At 39.5% G+C, this 24,439-nt stretch overlaps 1 protein-coding gene across 1 annotated transcript in view; it reads right to left on the reverse strand.

Annotated features, from left to right (window-relative positions):
• Positions 1-24,439, reverse strand: part of OBSCN (obscurin, cytoskeletal calmodulin and titin-interacting RhoGEF) — a 4,979,884-nt gene that overhangs the window by 1,562,796 nt on the left and 3,392,649 nt on the right. The window contains exons 52-53 of the mRNA XM_044066040.1: positions 2,799-3,071; positions 2,444-2,710 (exon numbers count right to left, since the gene is read on the reverse strand). Of these exons, the coding sequence (XP_043921975.1) occupies positions 2,444-2,710; positions 2,799-3,071 (540 nt within the window). The remainder of the gene's footprint in view (positions 1-2,443; positions 2,711-2,798; positions 3,072-24,439) is intronic.

The following is a 24,439-nucleotide window of genomic DNA, read 5'->3' on the forward strand; positions in this document are numbered from 1 at the left end:
CGTGATCCCAATAAGCTATGCTGCATGCAGTGCAAACACACGCGCTGAACACTAAAAAATCCTAAAAGTAACACAGTGGAACTACCAAAACAGTGTAGGAGCCTACATGAATGGGATCTGCGGACATTTTGCTCCTTTCCGCAATTCAACAAAGGAACCTCGTTTGCATACATAGTCATGCTGACAGCCAGGAAACTACACAGTTCTTAGCCATGTAAGCTGGGTAACAGCACTGATGCACCACTGTACAGACCCGATGCAGGATCCTACAATACATTTGTGTAAAGTATATTATATATGTTATTTTTTATTTTTTTTTCTGTTAAGCATGTTTGAGCAATGCGGCGCATAGCACAAACATGCCAAAATTAATAAATAAAAATTATTATTGATTTTAAATAGCCCCTTCCTTTTACAAACATCCCCAATGTATGTTTTTCATATGTATGTATGTATGTATGTATGTGATCTATTATTTTCAGGGGAGTTATGTCTATATTTGTGGACTTTTATATCTCCTTCTGTCTGTGTACACTCCTATACATGGAAAATTTCTACCTACGCTACAACTACGTATATGGAGTCCACACAGATGCCTTTTGCCTTGTTGGATTGCTCCACCTGCCTCATTTGCATAAGATTCACCTGGTTAAGCAGAAATATGCATTGCATGGAAGTTTCCCTGTTTGCTCGTGTGCAATGCATACACAAAAAAATCATATAGGCTTTACTGAATTTCCCCCTATGTCTTTGGCTACTGTTTCATTGAAAGGAGGTCAAACATATGTAAGTATTATGACAATTTTTAGTTTTCTTTGGTCTGTAAAAAAAGGAAGAATTTAAAGTAATTTAACTACCCCCTTGATAATACCTATACTATTTAAAGGGATGTAAGCACAATGTTCATATACAAACTGCATATGGTGAGCGCAAAGACTCCAACATAGCAGGCTAGGTGGCAGACTGTAGCACGTGTTATGTCTGGTGAGAAGACTTTTGGTATGTCTCTTCTGATGTAGTATGTATGCCTGTGTTTGGCTTTAATGTTCGTTCCAATAAACATCTCAGCAAATAGTCAAACAAATGCACTCTGGTGACTTGTAAAGTCTTCTGTTAGCTAGATTTGGAACTAGCCAAAGCAAAGGCACATCATCCTGGATTAAAAAAAAAAATGCATGGACTTTTTGTCAGCTAACTGAAAATTTATCAAGTGGGTATATTCTGACTGGTGCAAGCTGACCAGTAAAACAAATCAGCAACAGACTGTAGGTGAGATTCCTATCTGTATCACCACTGCAATACACCTAAGATGTCAGGCAAAATCTATATGATGTCAGGCAACATCTATATCCCTTCTGATTAGTCATGAAACAACTCACAACTATCATTAAAACGTACAGTGCATTCTAAGAATGCTATGACATACTTGAAAAGTAAAATCTTCTCTAAACTGTTGCTTATTCTTGCAGTAACTTTCAGTTATCTCTAACATTTCACAGGAATCACAAACTGTTCTTATGTCAGACATAAAGATGCAACATAAACATAAATGTGCACAAACATAATAGGGTTCTAGCAATTCATGACAGGAGTTTCAGAGACTTTTTCCTCATTACATTTTGCCTCACTAAGCCCCTTAAAATACCAGATACAAACATATCAAGAGATAATGGGTCCTAGCAACTTCCACACCTGCAACCCTCATGATGAGAGTTATAGTGACTTTTTCTCAGGTTGGTTCAAGTTACATTTTATCCCGTTAAGCCCTTTTACCTAGACCTGTTATCCCACTTTGATGCTCTGCTAAAGCAAAACATTTGGCTGATATATCACCATCAGGGTCTGCATGTGGTTGTGGTGTACAATGAGTTTTTTCTCCCATTTCAGAAGGCACTTACTTATGTACTGCAGTTGGTATGACCTATAAAGAAATTACACACACATATACCAATCTGTACCTGGCTTTAGGGATAGCTGCATGTTACAGAACCTTGCACTCACCAGTCAGACAAACAGCTCTAAGTGCTGCTTCAAACACCTGTATATGAAAATTGAGCTCTTCCCTTGGCTGGCTCCCGAGTGTCTCTTGTCCATTACTCATGCCACGGTATCACCATGGTCAGCAGCTTGGTACCCCGCTCCTCAAACTATCATTTCAAGCAAGGAGCTGCTCTCAGACAATTTTGGTTTTGACTAATTTGACAACTTCTGATCCAGTGAAAACTAAAAGAAAACGGCTAGTTCAAAAACTGTGGCATCCCAAGAGAAAGGCATCATGATGAACGTTCTCAGAACAGGAATGAGTTACGATGAGAAAAAAAAAAAGAAAGAACTACCAGCTGTGTTGTTAGCAAATGAAGGAACACAATTAAGTAATTTTACTTGTGATAAAGAAAGGAGCTAAACTACTTTTGAATGGTGGTTTACTTTTTAAAAAAGTTACCTTTTACAGTAACAGTTGCAGTACTTCGCTGATATCCATTATCGCATGTGTACATGGCAGAATCCTCTGCCTTCAAGTTGTGGATGATGAGGGTATGGAATGGGCCTTCTTGTTTGATCTCATACTTATCACTGGAAGCAATCTGCACTGTTCCCTTCTTCCAGTGCACTGGCACATTGGTCTGTGAAAGTTCACAGTGCAGGGTGGCAGTCCTTGTCTCCTCTGCTTCCACATTTTGGAGTTCCTGTTTGAAAAATGGAGGAGGAGCTGGAATACATAATAGCAGATAATATTAATACAAAATAAACAACATTATATTGCAGTATTTTAGATCCAGATGTACTGAATTCCCTACCATTAACTTTAAGCTCTGCTGTCGATGTGTGGGAGCCAACTTGGAAGGTCACTGTACCAGAATCTTCCACTGTAACCTGCTTTAGCCTCAGTGTGTGAATTCGCCCATTGACCACAGATATTTCATTCACATCATTGCTTTGAAGGACAATGTCTTGAAGTTTCCATTGTATGCCTTGTGCATTCTCATGAGAAACTTCACACTGGAACAGAACATTTTCATCAGCAAACACAGTCACGTCCTTAAGGCCTTTGACTATTGTTACATCTGGTTCTAAAAATGAAAAACAAATACAAAAATATTTAGACTTTCAGTAAAAGTCACTGAAGGCAAGCAACTCAAGAAAGAAAGAATAAAATAATGAAGCAGATTCCCCTCAGGCTGAGTCTTGCATTCCACAAACCTTTTTAAGCATGTATATTGTGACAGAGCTGTACAAAGACTGCTATATAAGCCCTGAGCATATACAATATATATTGCTTGTCTTGCCATGGAAGGGGTGAGTTCTCTTTTTGCTGCACTGCAGAAAGGTTAAGCATGAATTCATCATCTGAGAGCTGTGACAAGGAGAGTGATGTTTAGAATGGAGATCAAAAGAAGACTGAGCTGCTAAGCTGTGGAAGGCAAACAGCTTAGGCAAAGAAAAGCTTTACATACCTCATGTCAGGACTGGGCATACTGTTTCTGATTAAAGCTATGTCCTGGAAATTTTAAAAGACAGGAACTAATAGACAGAGGGTCATTTCTTCTAACAAGGCACTAAGGCAAGGATATGACATCTAGGTCCACTTAAGGGTATGGCATCTAAATCCAAGGATGCCATTGTTCCGCTGTATTCAGCCCTCATAACACCAATCAGTGAGTACAATGCCCCCTTCCAAGTGCACCTGCCCAGGCATTTGGAACAACTGGAGCATCCACAGAGGTTCCCTCACAAAAAGAATACAGGGTGTAAACAACATGTCCTGAACAGACTGCCCCAAAGTCCTGCCACTTTACTAGGTTTCCTACAAATTGCTGAGAGGTGATCAACACCTATCCTACAAAGTGCCCTCTGATTCCACTCTAATGGTCCTGTTGCACATCCTCAAAGCAAACAACATTAGAATTATCAAATGTAAGGACTAAACCTCATTTTCAACATAAACAGAATATGCTGAAAGGAAAGGTATGTGTCACATAGACTACCCCCTCTCTGGAACAGGCTTCCCATCCATGTGAAGTAGAGTTCTTTCTAAACCCAACTCAAGCTTAATAGGCCAGTGGGCAAGGAATCACAAATATTCTAGCACATATGTCTCTAGCAGACAGAGACAGTCTGTAAATACTTAAGCATCCATGCTCAAGCCTATATATACACTTTAAAATGCACTAGTATCAAAACTTGCCAGTTGCATTTGGGATGCATGGCTAAGCTTAAAATGGCTCTCTGGGAATGTGGCCTAGTAATTTTCTGTTAACCTAAGGGTAACAGCTTTCAACTAAGACTTTTTTTCTTTTCTTTTTTTCCAACCACATTTGCATACCCCCAGGCAGACCAGCAGCAGCTCAACTACACCATTTTAGATTGTGTTTCCAGGACTATCCCCTGGAGTTGGGCTGCACCAATGGCTGCTCCTGTATGCCAGGGGATATTTTTGGTATGGCTTAAATGGGCAGAGCTATTGACATCATGTGCATCTCCACAAGTAACATCAGTTAGTGCAGGTCTTCCTTCAAATGTCACAGCTTAAAGACAATCTGCCCCATGATCACAGGCAGAAATGTCTCCCTTCCTCATTCCCTCATGGAATGGGCAAAGCAGCAAAGCCATTCTTTCCCTCACCACCCTCTCTGGCTCCACCAGTGTTCAAGCCGCTAGTTGATCCTGGGTCTTTAGCAGTGTAATTAGGGCTACTGTTTTTTTTTTTTTTTGTCATTCAAACAACTGCAAGTAAGATTATACTTCTTTACTGTTAATTTAAAGTTAATAATAAACAAAAAAGAAGCCAATCAGTGCTACTAGTCCACAAAATCACTCGAAAAAAAGCAATGTTACTGCATATGAATTCTAAGTACGTTTCCTTTATTGTAAAATCCTTAAAACCAGTTGATTGAGAGCTTTCTTCCCTCTTAAGCAGGGATTTCATCAGAATCTAACTTTTTCCCTCCAAAACTTCCCCTTAAATAGTAAATTACATCATTAAGACCTGGTGACGCATCCTATTAACATTAATAAAATTCATAAAAATGCATTCAAAATATATTCAAAATATAAAGTCCTAAAAACAATATAACTATAAAAAACAGATAAATATATCTTAGACAATTTATAAATATGTATATGTACATTTTTCTATGTAACATTATTTCATTAACTCCACTTTTTTATATAACAAGGGCTTAATAGAAATAACTTCATTCAGCCCAAGGACTTGACTTGCTTGCAACATAATTTGCCATCTTAGCTCTCTCTCTTCTATGTAACTTCTATAGTTACCCCCTCTGGGGTTCTTTAAAACCTTCTCTAAGATGGCAAATTCAAAACCTAAAAAACCAGAGCAGTTTGTGGAATGTTTACACAAAGCATTATTTAGATTTTTATTAAGTATTTGGTAAGTGTCCTCATAAATCCTGTCCTTTAAATGTCTTTCTGTCTTACCGACATAGAAACTAGGGCAGGTTTTACACAGCGCCAAATAAATCACACCTATAGTTTGACAATTACCCTTTTCAAACTTTATTTCTGTACTTAAAATGTTGTTTAGTGTAATACTCTCCCTAGTGTAAATATATTGACACTGGGAGCAACGCCCACATTTTGAAGTGCCATACTATTCTTAAATTCACTTTCAAAACATTTTTTCAGATTAGGTCTAACTTTATAAACAAAATTTGGTTTATTACCCACTACAGTCCATAGCTTCAAATTATTTCAAAACATAACCCAATTGTCATTCGAATAATGTAGGTATGAGTTACTTAAATGTGGTTTTCTATAAACCTTAGATTTAAATGACCCATTTTCCTTTTGAATATTTACATCTAAATAGTTTGTACCATTCTCTTTATATTCATAGGTAAATATTAAAAATTCTGTACTATCATTAAAATACTTAATCATTTCTTGAACCTTAATCTTCGGACCTTTCCACAAAATAAAGATATCATCCAAGAATCTAACATATCATTTCATATATTGAAAAAAATCACTTTTAAACACATTATGTTCCCAGTCCAATAACACAATGTTTGCAAAAATGGGGGCACATGACGCCCCCATAGCCACCCCTTTGTGTTGCCTGAAATATTCTCCTTCAAAAAATATGTAATTGTGGTCCAAAACAATCTCCATAAATTCCATAATTAATTCAATTTTATTACTTATAAGTTTTGTATACTTGTTTAAACTCTCAAAAAAATGTTCCAGACCTTCTTTTTTTGGAATAGATGTGTATAAATCAGTTATATCATTATGTTGTGGCTGTCAATCCCTTTATGAACTGTTCACATAAAACTGAAGAAAGCAGTTGCTGCTGTTCTTTTTTATTTACAACTGCTTTAAGCCAGATGTGGAACAACTGACTACTTACCGACAATTTTCTGTACCTAGAAGAGTTCCTAGCAAGGTTCTTCTGTGTTAAAGAATTGTTTTTGCTTTACTAGTTTCATAAGTAAGTACTAGACAATCAGTTTGCAAACTACAAGCCTAACCAAAAAAATATTTAGAAGTTCCTTCCATACTTCAGTCAGTATACTCACCAAATAAACTATTTTATAACTTGATGGTTGAACTGAAACTAAACTGAAGTGCATTCCTCTGTATTTTAAAACCACTCTTCTGAACATTAGCTAAATAAAAAATAGTATACTTTGTTGGGGTAACAGTCTCTGTTTTCAAAGTATGTTAAAATAACCATCTGTTCTTGTACAGCCCTCCCGCAATATACACATATAGGCTTCCATTAACCTGCAATGGAAACTGCATCAAAAAGCACAGCTCCAACAAATTTCCTATGATCAAGCTGAATTCAAATATATACCATCCCATGACTGCGGTAGTGGTGCTGCGGTAGCGTTGTCGCCTAATAGCAAGACGTTGTCCCGTCCGATTCTCAGCTAGAGCATCTTCTGTGTGGAGTCATACGGGAATGGGGCGTGCCTTCGTTGAAGGTTGTGCATCAGGGCTGGTAACCCGGTACGTAAAAATCCACTACCAATCATTAGTGGACCGGAGTTCTGCTGTGGCAACCCCTAACCGGGAAAAAGCCGAAAGACACAATCACGCAGCAGAGTGTTTATGCCATGGTTAGGCCTAAATCCATCTTATGTAATGTGGATAATATCTGAGTTTATTGGATAAACAAGAATCTGGCAATGGTTAAATTTTCTGAAAAAGTTTGAAAAGAGTGAAAGACTTGCAACTGGTTATTTGTTTGTTTGTTTGTTTTTACTCAGTTCTCCATCCATCCTGGTCACCGAATGGCCTTATTCATTTCCCTATGCAAACATCCTATGGACCATTCATTCCTTTGGGTGAGAGCTGAGTGAACCAGGAGTGGAAGCCATCATCCAATTGTTGAGGGACTATATTTTTAATTTTTTGGGGTGTAAGCTCTGCCATCCCGTATATGTGTTCACAGCACCAAGGGAGTTGGTGGCAATGGGCCTTGCAAATGTTATCCACACCTCCATGTGCAATGTAATCATAGTCTGGCTCTCCTTGCAGACAACAGCTCTGTGATCCTTAGTCCCTACCAGGGATTCTTCTACAGAAAAGTGATCATAAACTTGCCCCTCACTTCTTCAGCAGAAGTGAGGAGACAGACTGTATGTAAAGGGAGGTGCAGTAAAACAATAGGGTGAGGTAAAGATATCAGTTGGAATATCTGACATTATTTGCTGAATGCTGTAAATTAAGTGACTGATAAAGTATTCAGCAGTTCAGCAACAGTGGTGCTATCTTGGAGAGGAGATGAGAAGAGATCTGACAATGTCTTGGCTGAAGAAATTGTTCAGTTCCATGCAAGATTTTTTTTAATGTGTCACCTTTGTTGAAGAAGGTAACATGAATTTTTGCTTATAAAGGTAGCATTTTTAAGCTTATTCCTTACAAATTTAAAATTAAAAAAATCCATTCAGACAGCTCACAGATGATCTACATATCATTTCTGTTTTTTTTTTTTTTTTTTTTGTGATCAGTGGCAGAGTTAAAGATTGAAAGCACCTTTTGCAAAGTGAAGCAGACTTATTTATGGTTGGCACAAAAATTGAATTGATTGCTCCATCCAGTGGGAGGCTAATAATAATAATAATAATAATAATAAGCCACTCTGGTGGTCCATCAACATTAATAAGCTTTACTACAAAAGTAACGTTTAGATTATTCAGCTGATTAAAAGCCCTGTCATATCAAGGATAGTATTAAAAACACTACAAGGACATTTAAAATCATCAGCAAGTCCAAAAAAGCTAGCCATGAACTTAGGCTGGCATCAGCAGCTAAAGATAATTATAAATCTTCTTTAGCTACTTCGGGAAATGAAGAAACAACACCCTAGACTGCTCTAAACTGTTTTAAGATGGCACCTCTCATTCAGACTCAACTGACATTGCCAATGTACTTGCCAACAAATTCAATGTTAACTTCATCCCAAGATTACTATCCATAGTCCTCAAATCCCAGAATCTATTACCTCCTCTTTTATCACCAAGAAATATGTACTGAAGGTACAGAATACGACTGAATAAGGTCATAAATATTCCTCCATGGGGCATAGTAATATACCTACATGCTTTAAAAGTACGCACTTGCTGATCAGTCCACAAACCTAAACTTAGCCACAGTTTTTTTCCCTGAACAGTGGTATATTGCAGTTGTGGTGGCACTAAATAAAGACTTGATATGGCCAGCCCTGGGAATTATGGATCTATCAGTCTGACCAACTTCATCTACAAGACCTAGGAACATATTACAGCTGATCTCATAAACTATGATATCAAAAATCTTATTCAACTTTACCCTCAACAGTTTGACTTTGTCAAGGGAAGATCCTACCTCCTAAACCTGGTTAACTTTTTTGAGAGGGTCACTCAGGCAATTGACAGTAGTCATGCAGTGAACACAGCATATCTACATCTGAACAATGCATTTGACACCACACCCCATGCTGGCATCATAAGAAAGCAAAATAGGTTCATAGGTGTGTACTAGACTAATGTCCCTGGAGCCTTTACAAGCCTAGCCCACAGGATTATTCTGGCATCGTGCCACCCGACCTTAGTTCCCAGTGCCACTGTCAAGCAGAGCCACTGGAATGATCCCCGGGATGAATTTTCTATTTCCTATCCACTCATCAAGATTTCTAAAATTATACCCCTATGTTGGAAGATGGACAGCATACTATCTGAAAGACAGAATCCATACAATAAGAACTGTAAGTGTCTCATCAGAAAGTGTGAAGGTGACTAGTGGTGTCCTTAAGGGCAAAGTATTGGGACCCCTCTCTTTTGGCATTTATTTTTCTGGTCTCCAGGCGGGACCCAGGTCAACTGGGTTAAAAAGTTGGCAGACAATTGCAAACAGGGGCTTTTTTAGATCTCCTCTGATATCTGAACCTTCCAGCAAGAGCTCTTCCTTGTATACTCATTGTATACTGAAAATGAGCTAAAATTAAATGCTAAAAAAATGAAGCATCACTGCCTTTGATAGACAACCCCTCCCCTCAACATACTGTATATGAAAATGTAGTTAGGGACCTTAGAACTTGGGTTGATAACTTCCTAGCTGTTGATCGTCATGTACAGAAGTCAACAAATCTTTCTACTCAGCACAACTAACCACAAATGGAAGATTATTCAGATCCAGGGAAGTCATCATTCCCCTACATTCAAAATTGAATAGGCCAGTTGTTGTATACAATACCTCTTCAGGATGTACCTCACTAGATACATTAAACAACTAGAAAGGCCCCAGAGATTCCTAACCAAAATGGTCATAAGACTTAAGACACAGTGCTATCAAGAGAGGCTGGAAGTGCTATCCCTTTATTCGGTATCTTACAGACCTTTTGTCTTGCCACTGGAGACCCAGTTTTCTTTGATCTCCTGTACCTCTGCAAGTGTAATACTTCTACTAATATCAGAAACAGGAACTTACATCTTCACCAATGCATAAACAACAGATGGTGGAGAAACAGGTTTATTATACAGTGCCCCCACCATCTTTGGAACAGACTTCCACTGCAAGTGTAACAGTGTGATTCATTATCATAATTCAAATGTAACTTGGATGACTGGATGAGTCCTCATAAATTTACACCAGATTGACTAGATTAGCCCTTCTTGAAAAAGGAGGTATGGCCTGAAGGTGGGTACTGACAAGGCATACATGATACTAAACTAGCAGAAGCTCTGCAACAAGGCACACCTCTGTGAAAGTTTTCACTGAGATTACTGTAGTTGTGTAATGAACTGTGAACTTTACTTTGGTTCATTAGCCAAAAATAGCAGGACCTTTGCCACAAGGCACACCTCTATGAACACTTTCAGTGAGATTATTGTGATTGTGCTAAACCTATTTTGACCTTACATTCATAGACTTTGTCACTTTCTCCCTGCTCTTAAAATAACCAGTCCTCTCTTGCTTTGACTCACCATTTACATTCCTCCACCTCTACGAATAAGCTAGCCATCTATGTATTAACCTTATTACCGCCAAATAATATTTGTTTAGTAGAGTGTTTTCTCTGTTTCTGTCCTTTCAGAACCTGTGGACATTACTTCAGTCCATTACCCATAAATAGCAGAAGACCAGCAACAAGGCACACCTCTGTGAAAGTTTCACTAAGACTACTGTCATTCTACAATGTAAGTTTAACATGAACAGCCTTGCTGTACATTAACTTTAACTAGCCAAATACATGTCTGCCCTGTGTTGGAAAGTGACCATGACACTGCCCCTGCAGCAGTAGATCTGGCACTCTAAAGACTACCTACCAAATTGACCACTGTCCTTTCACTTGACCATTAGAGTACACTGTGTAAACCAATTACTTTGTATCTCTAGCTTTTTGTTGTCTGCATTCAGTGCAAGAAAAAAAAAATATTTTATTTTGTTTCTTTGCTAATTGTTGAGCAACCAAAAAATGATTGCTGTCTCTGTAATAAATGGCCTAAGGCGGTGAAGCCCACTATGCTTAGCTTTGCTTTATGCGTCTACCCCACCCCACCTTACTCTATCAGTATACTTCCCACATACAACTATCACTCATGACACCCACTCCCTATGCCTTACCAAACAACTTTACTACTATTAAAGAAACACCTCCTTTCCTTTTACCTATTCTCTACTCCTATCTATAATTCAACATCATTTTGGCATCATTCCCATAGCATCTTCCATGTCAGCCTCGATGGTGCAGCGGTTAGAGTTGTCGGCTCACAACAGCAGGTTCTCCGGTTTGATTCTCGGCTGGAACACCTTCTGTGCAGAGTCTGTATGTCCTCCCTGTGATCGACTGAACTTTAAAAAGACATGCAGGGAGGTGCGTGAGTGTGTGTGCCCCTTCTCTGAAGGTTGGGCGCCGGGCTGACAACTCGATACTGTAAAAATCCACTGCCAATCATAAGCGGACCGCTGCTCCTCTGTGGCGGCCACTAACCAGGAAAAAACAAAGGACCCATAGCTTTTTCTATCCCATACTGCTCTGCACTATATCCCTTCCTATTCAGATCCCTCCCCAACAGTATGCATAAGACATTTATGAGCAAAACTCTTTTTTCTGTTCATCCCTACAATCTTTTCTCAAATACTATTTCTTCCTCTATAGTATCTCTCAACCTTCTCCTTATCTCTCTATACTGCTTATATTGCCCTGCCTTCAGTTTATCTACGTCCATGCACAATTAAAAAAATAAGTTATGTACTCACCATAACGTTCCATCTGTGTTGTCCATTTTCATTCTTCCTCATCTGATGGGTTTGGATCCAATCCCTTGCATGCGACTTAACTGTTGTTAAAGCTCGTGGCAACCAAGAGCTCTTCAGCTTCTCCCTTACCCCCAATGCACCAATCCCAATTACCTCAGAGCTTGTTTGCTGACTTTAGCAGAAAAGGTATATTCATATTCAGAAATGGATAATGCTATATCTGGAGCTTAATATAAAGAACAGAAATGCCCTGTAACCACTCTTTCTTCTAAAAGTTTCAGGGAAGGGGGTTGGTGGAAGTGGAGTTAAGGAAGAATGAAAATGGACAGCACAGAACATTATGGTGAGTACACAAATTGTTTATCTGATGTTGTGAATTTTCATTCTATCCTCAAATGATGGGACAGAGTCCCCAGTTACCCAAAATCCAGGGAGGACTCAAGGAAGGGCATTCCTGAGCACTATTGAGCCAAATGATGCTCTTCCTCTGGAGACCAGATCCAATTTGTGATGAGTAACAAAGGTATGGGGAGTATCCCAGGTTGCTGCTGCTCATATATCATCCATGGACATTCTGGATTGAAACACTGAGGAAGTAGCCATGGATCTAGTTGAATGGGCTCATAATGATTTTGGTAGGGTAATGTCCAATTTGCTATAAACAAATGAAATACAGCTGGTTAGCCACCAAGTTGAAGTGACTTTGGCAACTCGTTTTCCTAATTTTACTTCTGTGAATGAAAGAAACAATTGGTCAGATTTTCTGATGTCTTTTGTTCTATGACTGTAGAAAAGTAATTGTCTGTGGACATCCAATAAATGTGATATATATTCACCCTTGTTAGCAAATTAGGAAAGTATACTGGCAAAGCAACAGACTGACTGATATTAGATTCTGACACCACCTTAGGAAGAAAGGAAGCATTAGTCCGTAGTATAACTCTATCCTTGTGAAAAATCAGGTATGGTGGGTTTCATCTGGCAGAGGTAAGAGACATCAGAAAGACTGTTTTCTAGGAAAGACATTTAAGGTCACATATAGCTGCTGATTCAAAGTAGGATTTAGTAAGAGAATACAGTACCAGACTCAGGTCCCATGAAGGAGTAGGATCGCTAAAATGGGGTCTTAGAAAAGCTCACCTTTCAAGACAGCTTTGCTTAATTTATGAGAGGTGACACAGGAACCATCAAAACCAATGTGAAAATTTGATATGGCCACTAACTGAACATTTATGGTTGATGAACTAGATCCTTTGTTAAAAAGATGGGACAAAAATTCAAGAATACTATGTACGGGGGCTGAAAAGGGGTTCAGCATTATTAGATGAGCCCAGTAAACATACCTCTTCCATTTGCTGGAATAGAGCTTTCTGGTAGAAGGCTTACAGGAAGATAAAAGTATTTGACGAATAAGTTAAGAGAGCATAGGTTGTCTGGCTATTACTTGAACTGGAGATGCCAGGTAGTCAGTCTGAGGTTGGTTATGTTTGGATGAATCATGCCTGCCGGGTGAAACAGGAGGTCTGGAGTCAGATCCAGAATCAAAGGTTGGTGAAGCAAGTGAGGCCAAAGAAAGGGTGACCAAGCTTGTCGAGGCCAGTAAGGTGCATTGAGGATGAGTTTTCTCTTCAACATGGCAGATTTCTGAAGGAATTTCAGAATTAGCGGTATGGGTGGAAAAGCATAGATAAGACTAGGGGGCCAATCATGAAATAGAATATCTCTTGGTGATTTCCCCCTGTGGGGGGATAAGGGCAAAGTAACTGTTGCATAGAGGGGAGGTAAAAAGAATGCAGCAAGGCTGGCTCCACTGACAGAAAATTATTTCCATGACGTTCTTGCTGAAGGACCATTTATGAGGTAGATGAGTGTACCTGCTCAGTTTGTCTGCTATCATATTGGAGTTCCCTGGAATATGTGCTACTATGAGAAAGCGGCTGGATGAGATCACCCATTACCACACTCTGAGAGCTTCTCAACACAAGTGGTAGGATCTAGCCCCTTCTTGTTTGTTGATGTACCAACCTAATGACATGTTGTCTGTTTAAATTGTAACAGTCCCCAAAGGGAGAGCATTCTGGAAGTTCTGCAATGCTAAAAGCACTACTCTCATCGCTAGAACACTGGTGTGCAAGGTGGCCTCTTCAGGGGACCAAGTGCCTTGGACTGTTTTCCCCACAAAATGTCCCCCCACACTAGCTTGGAATTATCCATGGTCACTATGGCCTTGGGTCGAGGGAGTATAAACAGACAGCCTTGTAGAACCTGAGCTGATCAAATCCATCACCTGAGATCTCTCTTGCATGTCTGAGTGATTCTTATCTGAAAAGACATGGGCTGGTAAAGTATTGACCATTGTGTGGCTAGTATCCACTGAAGAATTTCCATGTAAAGATACTAATGTTATTGCTGTTGCCACTGAACCCAGAGCTTGAAGGACCAGGTGAAATGAAATCTTGGTACTGCAGCTTATCTTTCTGACCTGTGATCTTATGGTCTGAACTCTTGAGGACAGTATTGAAGCTATGGTTGATCTTGTGTTGAGTATTGCTCCTATGAATTCTAGACTCTGGTTTTAGTTGAGATTTTTCATAGTTTATGGTTATTCCCAAAAGACAGCAAGTCTGGAGAACCTGATCTTTTGGCTTTATCAGATGATGAAACCAAAATAAAGTGGTGCAACAGTGCTCAAATAAAACACTGGAACCAAAAAGGAGCACTAAATGTTGCGAGTCCTCAGTCTTCAGTTTATTACAAAATGTTAAGTGCTTTAATCAATGCCAGTTGACTTCTTCAGAACTCTCCAAAAATATAAAAACTTGGTTTAAATAATACACACCCAATGGTAATTGGTTAAATATTCCACCAATGATTTGATGAGAATAACCCCAATTCATGAATATTAAATACAGCTCATGAATATTAAATGAATATTAAATATACCATTTTATAAAAACACTAAAACACATAATTTATACATTTATATAATCACATCTATTTTACATCAAATCATTGGTGGAATATTTAACCAATTACCATTGGGTATGTATTATTTAAACCAAGTTTTTATATTTTTGGAGTATTCTGAGGAAGTCAACTGGCATTGACAAAAGCGCTTAACATTTTGTAATAAACTGAAGACTGAGGACTCGCAACGTTTATTGCTCTTTTTGGTTCCATTCCTTTATTAGATGATGTCTGATCAGAGCAGAAATGAGCCAGTTGTCTAGAAACAGAAACACTTAGAATCCTTGCAGTCTCAAGTGAGTTGCTACTACTACCATACACTTGTTTAATACCCTGGGGGCTGTGGTGAGTTCAAAGGGCAGAACTGGTAATGTCTGGTTCCCAGCTGGAAGTGTAAATATCTTCTGGATCATCTTTATATGATAGTACTCATCCTGAAGGTCTACTGAGCACATCCAGTTGTCCTTGCCCTGAAATGGGAGAATGGACTGAACTGTGACCATCCAAAACTTGGATCATTGAAATGACTTGTTTAAACTGGTTCGATCCAAAATTGGTTTCCAGTCCACTGTTTTCTTTGGCACTAAAAAAAAAACCTTGAGAAAGTTCTGGATTCTTTTTCTAGCAGCGTCTGAATTTGAATTGTTGTTTGTTCCCTCTGACTGGGTGGAACATCAGGGATTTTTCTCAAGTTTGAAGGAGGAAGGGAAAAGGGAATTATATAACCTCTGGAAATAATCCTCTGCACCCAAGTATCTTTTGCTAAGTCTAGCCAGGCTCACTGGCACAGGGATAAATGTCCCCTGACTGCCCCCAGAGGTTGGCAATTGGGCCTCTTTTCAGAAGCACTGGTAGGTCTGTCAAAGAAGGATTCTCTGGACCCCTGCTTTTGCAGGCCACCTCTGCTGCGTGGGTATCGTCATCCATTAGAGTTCCCTTCTCTCCCTCTTGGGGGAACCTCCGCCATCTCCTCCACGTGTGACTTGGAATGGACCGTGAGACTTTCTGAACCACATTTTTCCACTGCCCTGTTGATTCCTGGAAAAGGATCTTTGATGGGGTCGAAAAAGTATGCCCATGGCAGACAGGGTCTTTCTATCCTTTTCACACCTGAATATTGTGTCTTTCACCTTGGGGCAAAACAAAGATGTGCCATCAAAGGGAGCATTGATGAACGAGGAGTTGAAGGGCTCTGTTAAATCACACAAGCACATCCAAGCATGCCTCCTAATGGAAATGCCTGAACCCACTGCCCTTGAGGTTCCTTCTGTTACATGCAAAACCAACTTCATAAAAGAATTAGATTAGAAATGGATTGCAGGGTAGCCAACTGAAAAGCCCCACATGACTGAACTTCTTCAGAAACAGCTCCTGACTGGGTATTTGAAAACTATTTAATCAAATCCCTCTGAAATCTTATAAAGTGTGCCAAATAATTCAGAGACATTAAAGTGAAGGATAATGAAGCATAGACACACTTCCCAAATCTGTCCATCACCTGTAACTCCCTCTTGGGGGGATGCAGACTGCAACTCTCCTTGGCAAGTTTCTTTTTGGTGGCCGCCATTACGACCATGGCATCAACGGGCACCCCTTTTACCCAAAACTGCTTGTCCATGGGTGGTGCCATAATCTTATCTGGTCTCCAAGGTGTAGGTTCAGTAGTATTGTATCCCTTCCATGCCCACCAAGAGATCAACTCAATGAGTTCGTCGGTAGGTGGAGTCACACAGGAGGTAGATGGGCCAGTACCGAAGGCCTCCAGGAATACGGACTCCTCGAATGAAGGGTTGTTGGGTGTCCAGCCACCTCTCAGTTTAAGAATTTCAAGGATGTCTCCAAATGAGACATTTTCAGGAGGTGACCATCGGGACCCTTCACCTTCATTGAAATCTGTATCTTCTGTGATGGACTCCTCTGTTGAGTCTAGGTGCTTCCTCTTGCACGTCTTCTTCTTAGGGACCTCTTCCATGGAATAATCTGGAGAGGTATCAGAAGAAGAATAAATCAAGATTCCCTGTGTGGAAGCCTGGGGTCTTGGTACTGGTTGTCCATGTGGAAAGATTTGGTGAGACTCTGAAAACCAAGACATCAGGGTTGAAGATCTAGAATTCAAGGGGGTTGGATCTGTCCGTTCTGTTGAGGCAGAGAAAACTCTCATCACAACCTCAAAGGCAGATCACCCCAGAGAAAGGGAAGACCTCAGATTCGAGAAGTCAAGCTTTTGGACAGTGGCCCTCCCCTACTCCGAAGGCAAAATGCCCGAGGTGGAATCCAGAGTCGAGCTGTCCAATGCCAAGGATCTGAGGTGCACAGACAGCTCCAAAAGCTTTTGAGTCAACTGCAACACCTTGGATCTGACAGGGAAGCTTTGGCTCCAAGAGCTCTCATGATTCAATGGGATCGAAGAGCTCCACTGAAGGAGTCAGAGGAGGAACTTGTAGTGGGGTGTAACAGAAAAACGGACCACCTGAACCAGAGGGGTAGGAGCTGAGGGAACACCCTTCTGACCCTGCGCCTAGAGTATCTTCCTCACCACTCTTTCCAAGTCTCCCTCGGTGACACTTCTGGAAGAAGAAATGGAAAACACCACAGGAGACCTGGGTCTGTCCAGAAATAGGGAAGGTACACTAGAGGGTATGGGATCCACTGACGGTAAAATAACAGACACTGATGTTGAAGTTGAAAGGCCAGCAACATTTGGATCTCACTTGGACAGTGTTGGATTTGAGAAGGACGGATCAGAAAATTTTAGTCTCCTTGGATCCGACAGAGTCAGATCAGACATTTTCAGCTTCTTTAGATCCGAGGGTGAAGTAAGATCTTTGTGAGACCTCTTCTTTGAGGACTCCAAAGCAAAGGAGGAAGAAGGCTTCGGAGATGAAGACTTTGGTTTAGTCTTGGTTTCCGGAGATTTCTCTCTGGATATAGATTCTCTAAAAGATGAAGCAAAAGAACTTTAAGAATCAGTGTATTCTTGCATTCAACTAATGCCCTGGGGTTAAACTCATGGCAAATAGAACAACCTTCTTGTAAGTGAAGTGGTCCTAAGCAATACACACATAAAATGTGGACATCTGATAAAGGGAGCTTATGCCCACATTTAATATATTTTTTAAAGCCTGCTGGAGCTTTATCCACCACAATGTCACACCAACAAAAATCAAGAAAGGAATGTACTAGTACTACTTTTTTTATTTTTAACGGAGACAAATAAAGGGCAAAGAACAGCTACCAACAATGGTATTAAAGAAACTACATAAAATGTAGTACTAAGGAAAAGATACAAATAATAGTGTCAAGTGGTTTGCTAGTAGAAGAAAAAGAAGGAAACTAAGAAATTTAGCACAAGACAAGTCAAAAAGGAAGGCAATAGGTATGGGAAATACTAAATGCTAAAAACATGCTGGATCTGGTGCTTACCAATATGGGAACCACTGTAGCATCCCCACTGTGAGGTCTTCCCTCGTGAGATCTGACCACAAATCAGTCTAATTTGAAGTAACTCTTGTACCTGACCCCCCTTCCCAGCAGCAATTAAACTAAAAAACTTCACCAAAGCAGATTATAACATCTTACTGGATGGTATAAATAGCTTCACCGGGCCCCCTCCCCTCAGATGGGATTGGCAGCTATGCTACATTCTACACCAGTGCCTTAAACACTGGATACTCTTTTCAATCACAGTCTAAGCACTGGCTTTGTCCCAGGTGAATAGAAAACGGCCACCGTTATTCCCTTGCACAAACGTGGTACTTCCACTGACCTGGGAGCTATAGACCTATTAGCCTGACCAGCCTTATATGCAAGGCCATGGAACGAATCATCATGGACCTTATCAACAAAGATACAGGTAATCTTCAAACACTTGACCCTACTCAGTTTAGATTTGTCAAAGGGAGATCATGCTTGTTAAACCTGGTGGACTTCTTTGAGACAGTCACCAAGGTCCTGGATGAGGGGAAATCTGTGGATACAGCCCACCTAAACTTAGCCAAGGCTTTTGTCACTATTCCCCCCTCAGGCATAATTGATAAACTCACCCAGCTAGGTATCAACCCTTATATCATTAGATGGCTCGCTAAATGACTCGCCGATAGAACACATATAGTCAAAATAGGGGACGCCACCTCCAATAGTAGACCTGTAACCAGTGGTGTTGCACAGGGACCAGTCCTGGGACCTCTACTTTCTGTAATCTATTTATCCAAAGTACAAATGAAAACTAAAGGTCTGTGGCTGACAAAGTTTGCTGATGACTGCAAACTGAGAGTGGTCATAGAATCCCCAAATTATGTCAACATCCTACAAGAGGGTCTTACACAAACAAATAATTGGTCCCAAAGTCATGGCTTTAAACTCAATTAAAAAAAATGTTTTATCCCTTTCTGTAACAGAAATGTTCCTACTAACTACCAAATCAACAGCAACACCCTAAGTACACACTCAGTGGTGACAGACCTGGACACACAGGTTAACAGCAATTTTACCTTTGATCAGCATGTCTCCACAGTGGTAAGAAGGGCATTCTACATTGCTCATCTCATAAGTAAGGGCACTGCCTGCAGAAAAAAAGAAGTTATAACCTCCATGTGCTCTTCTCTCATCAGGCCAATAATTGAGCACAATGCCCCTTTTGGTATGTACCTTTCCAAACACCTGCGCCAATTGTAGAAACCACAAAGGTTCCTCAAAAGGAAAATTAAAGATCTTCAGCATTTGTCCAGTGCGGATTGTCTGAAATCACTGTCACTTTATTCTGTTTCATACGGACTACTTAGAGGCAATCTCTGCCTTGCATACAAGGCAATCTCTGACCCTGCCTTGTTGTAAATGTTGCATATCCACAAGTCAAATGATACATGGGTTACTCGCTCTAAACACTTTAATCTGGTATGTGACATTAACAGAACCTGCTGGAGGGACGGATTTGTCTCCCAGAGGTTACCACACCTTTGGAATAGACTCCCACTTCATGTCAAACTTAGCACCTTATTGGCCCTCTTCAAATGCAATCTGGATGACTAGATGGGTAACAGTAAATTCCTCCCGGGGCTTCTACCTTTGTCCTTCTTGGACACTGGCATTAGTTGTTGATCGTGGAAATAAGGATAGAACATGGATAGGCTCGTAAGGGCCCTAGGGCCATTAGCCTAGTAACTTTCTATTTCACTATGATCCTATGAAATAAAGAAGGGAGAATTAATTAATAAATGAAGTTTTCACAACTTATCTTAATATCACTCAAGAGTGTTGGAAACCACATCTTTCACTGAAAAGCAGCAAATGAGATCTAAGGTAATTGGGGTTGGTGCATTGTGGGTAAAGGAGAAGCTTGAGAGTTCTTTGTTGCCACGAGCTTTAGCAAAGGCCAAGTCAGATCTGTGGGATCAGATCCAAACCCATCAGCTGAGGACAGAATGAAAGTTGACAATATCAGATCAGTACTTTTTACTTACTACTCTTCGTTACCATACCTATTCTACATTAACATACCCATCCCCACATAATTTCATCCTCATTCATACTGATATTCCCCACATCTGCACTCTTATTAAACACCCACACTTATCATAACCACCTATAAACATACAGACTAAACAAAATCTCATTTCATCTTCTAGTTTTCCCAAATAATCCTTCCCTACTTCCTATCTTAATTACAGTCTCATCCTCTATCCTTTAAAACCTCCTATTTCTTTCATTTCAGAAACTTGCTTCTCCTACAATTCCTTAAATTAGTACCTCTTCTATTTGCACAGTTAGCATCGTACCAACATCCATTACATACACAATTCCAACACAACTCTTACACTGTGCTCTCTCCAAGCAAAATACTTGTGAACCTCATCTCCCAATCACACCGTATCCATATCAGTACTCATACATCCTACTGTTCAAGTACAGTTATCCAAAACAACAGCCATTTACTCACAAACTTGATATTAAAACATACAAGTGCTTCTACCAAGTACCACCACACCTCCAGAAACATAAAACTGTGCAGTGACATCCACAAAAACCCATGCTCAACTCAGCATATTCAGGCATTAGACAGCATATCCCCATCAGCTCCTTTATCGCTACAACCTCACCCACAGTCTCACCCTGGCTTTCATATGTACCATATCCACTGAAAGAATATTTACAACAAACTCTCTGAAGTAAATGCATGGATTGCAGTACACTCTCCAGACATCTTAGTTGCCACAGAAACCTGGCAATGTCGAGAAACAAAAAAAATGAAGAACTTGCCCACCAGGCTATAACATTATCAGATTAGCCAGAGCCAAAAAAAGCTGGCAGTGTTGCAATCTCCTACAAAACACACTAGATATCTCCCTCTTTCCCCACATTCTATTAACTTTCTCTAACTCAGAAAACTAACTATGCTAAAACTAAATACTCACTAGACAACCACAATGATGGGTATACACATACCCCCAGGTAACCATGCTAAAACACTGCAATATTGTCTGTGCTGGAACTCCTCAAAAATCCCTCATGAAACCATAATACTGGTTGATGTTAATACAGACTGGCAAACCATACAATCTGAAAATCCTACCAATAATATACATTAATACAAATTCACCCAATTTATAACCACACCCACTACATATAACACAGCCACAGCCAGACAATCAACAGTTGACTGGATCCTAACTTACTCTCCAAATAAAATATCAGCCCAAAGGAGCTCTGCCAGACATCCTAAATGATCACTTACCAGTCTACACTATAAGGTAAGGTACCAAAGCAACAGCCACAAAATACATCACTATAGCCTGGTAAGAAAATGTACTACTTTTCATACCAGCATTTTTATTACTATGCTATATCTCCTTAACTGGGAGTCACAAAAGTCTCTCCCAGTAGATGATGCTGTCTCTGAGTTCAATAAAATCTTCCTAGGAGTTTTAAATACACTTGACCCTCTCTGAATAAGAAGAGTCAAAGACAATCCTGCCTCATGGCTATCCTTAGCAACTAAATTTATGAAACAAAGAGACAAAGCATGGAAGGTCTGGACAGAAAATAGACAGCTTTCACATCTCCTACTTTACTATAGATAACTAAGAAAACCTATAAAAGAACTTATCACCAAAGATAAGAAAGCCTATTACTCAACCAATCAAACATACACACTAATAATCCAAAACTGTTCTGGGCCTCAATCAATAAACTGCTAAATCCAAGACAAACTACACATCAAACACAGAAACAAAATGATACCATAGCTAACCATTTCAAAACTCACTTTATACAGCGTACGCAGTCAGTAATCAACCAGGTGATTAATCAAGCTTTTTATATACCTACTCAATCAAATAATCTATGCTAATGTATGTCTATGTCAATATAGCTACCTTACTCCCTACCCCCCTCCTCCCTTTCTCCTTTTATCCTAACTCAACTATCTAGCTCCCCATTTCCTTTTTCTCTCTTCTTCCCCTAACTCATCTCTCCCTTACCTTATTTAACCTATATATCCCCAACACTGTTCATATTTCCTTTGTGGGAACATATATATTTGTAAATAGCTACTTATAGTTGTAACTGACTTGTAAATACCTACTTATTGTTGTAATAGACAACACCTATTTTAGCAATGATAGGGACTATATATTTATAAACTTTTACTAATGGTTATATAATTTCTGTTTTTCATCTTCTAAATTGTATCATCAAATACTTTGTTTTCATGTACTCTTCTTGTACTACGACAACCTGCTATTTTATACATTGTATCATGGAGCTTTTCTCCCCAGGACTCTATTGAAAATGGGCTCTTTCGGCCCAATGGACTATCCTGACAAACTTCAAATAAATAAATGTTTCACCTTCCAACCAGTTCCCACATAATACTATAAAAAAATTTTCAAAAAATTAAACCCTATTACAACTTCCCCAGACAACCTACCTGGAGAATATCTTAAAATAACATCTGATGCAACTGCATATCCAGTTTCACTTCTGATAAATCAATTTATATCTAAAAATAAAGTCCTCTCACTATGGAAAAAAAATCATTCATTATTCCACTGCACATGGGTGGAATTAATACAGACATTTCAAACTGTAGGTCAATTGCATTTTATCGCCACTATCAACAGTATTACAACAATGTATTCATATCTAACTTCTCAACTATCTAACAGATAACCATCTTCTGTCTTCAACTCAACACAGCTTCCATTCTCATCACCGCACAACTACTGCTTTGCTGAATTTTGTTTGTATTGTCAACAATACCCATAGAAATGCCAGAAGTCTAGTTTCCTCCATCTTAACAAAAACTTTTGACACTGTCTCCCTCCAAAAATTCTTACATAAACTCTCATATTTAGAGCTTACCAGTTCTTCACTGCATTGGTTCACATCTACCTCTCAAACAGAGCACAAGCAGTGAAATGGAAAAATGATTTCTTCGCCTTCATGCATGCAGCTATTAGTGTCCCACAGGGATTTAAACTAAGCTCCACACTTTGCACCATATTCATCAGTGACTTGTACACTGCTACAATAAAATCCTACCCTAGTTCAATATACTGATGAGACTCAACCCTAATCTGTTCTGTCAAATCTCTCTCTGAATTCCTGAATGTTTTTCTACAGTTGCTGTTTCAGATTGTTTGCTTGACTATGCCTGACTGTGTCTGATTTTGTTTAATGTTTAGCCTGCAGTATTGTATTTATATTGAAGTTATGTATTTACCATAATGACAAATCCTGTTGATACTGTGTAATATGAGGACTGGTTACAAAAGGCACCTTCCTCTCAGCAAATTCTTTAATTTTCTGCAAGCTTAAACTTCTCTCCTTTTTCAACAATGTAACCTTTTGCAACCATTGTTGCACTGTCCAGATAACACCCAATGAATGTTAGTTGCTGAACTGGTTCCATATGCAATTTTTGAAGCTTTAAAGATATTGCCAAAAATAGGCACAGGTGGAGCAAGTATTCCCTTGCTCTGAGCAGTGACTTCTTGGAAGTCATGGTTATAAGACAGTAATCCAAATGGGGACTACTTTTATCCCTAGCAGTGTTAAATGTTACTGTAGCCATACCATAGACCTGTGGTGAATTTGAAGGGCAATGCTTTGAATTGTTTAGTGACTGTTTCCCATTCAGAAATGGAGGAATTTCTGGCGTATCTTGGCAATCCTTACATGGAAGTACACATATTAGAAATCCAGATATCACATCCAATTTCTCTCCTAAAGGAAAGGAAGGTCTGACTGTACTGTGACAAATTGAAGTGTTTTTTTTTTTAACAAACTGGTTTAATCAACTGAAATACAGAACTACACTGAGACTCGTTGCCTAGTTGGAGACAAACAAGAACCTTGAGTAAAACTCAGATTCTCCAGAATTGTTCTTTTTTTGTGGAAGATTGTGTACCTCCTGAATTTTTGTTTTTGACAGGGTGGGATGTGTGGGAGGGGCAATGATAACACTGGTGGTACTTTAGAAAATGGTACTGAATAGAGTCTGCATATTATTTCCTTAATCCAGCTGTCATTTGTTAAGGCCAACCATGCTCTTGAATACTAGGAAACATGACCCTCCCCCAGAATACCTTCAGAGGAGGACAGATGAATAGCCCTTCAGGGCTTCTGCTACTTGTTTCTTGGTAATAGGTGCATGGAAAGTGTGGCTATAGTGTCCACTATTGACACCTATGACTCCAACTGTTTCTGGGTATCTCCAGGTGGTCTTAGGGACTCTAGAGTATTGTCAGCATCCTCCCTATGGAAT

Source organism: Protopterus annectens, chromosome 3.part0 (assembly GCF_019279795.1).
Source record: "Protopterus annectens isolate FY-2018-M chromosome 3.part0, PAN1.0, whole genome shotgun sequence".
Taxonomy (NCBI): domain Eukaryota; kingdom Metazoa; phylum Chordata; order Ceratodontiformes; family Protopteridae; genus Protopterus; species Protopterus annectens.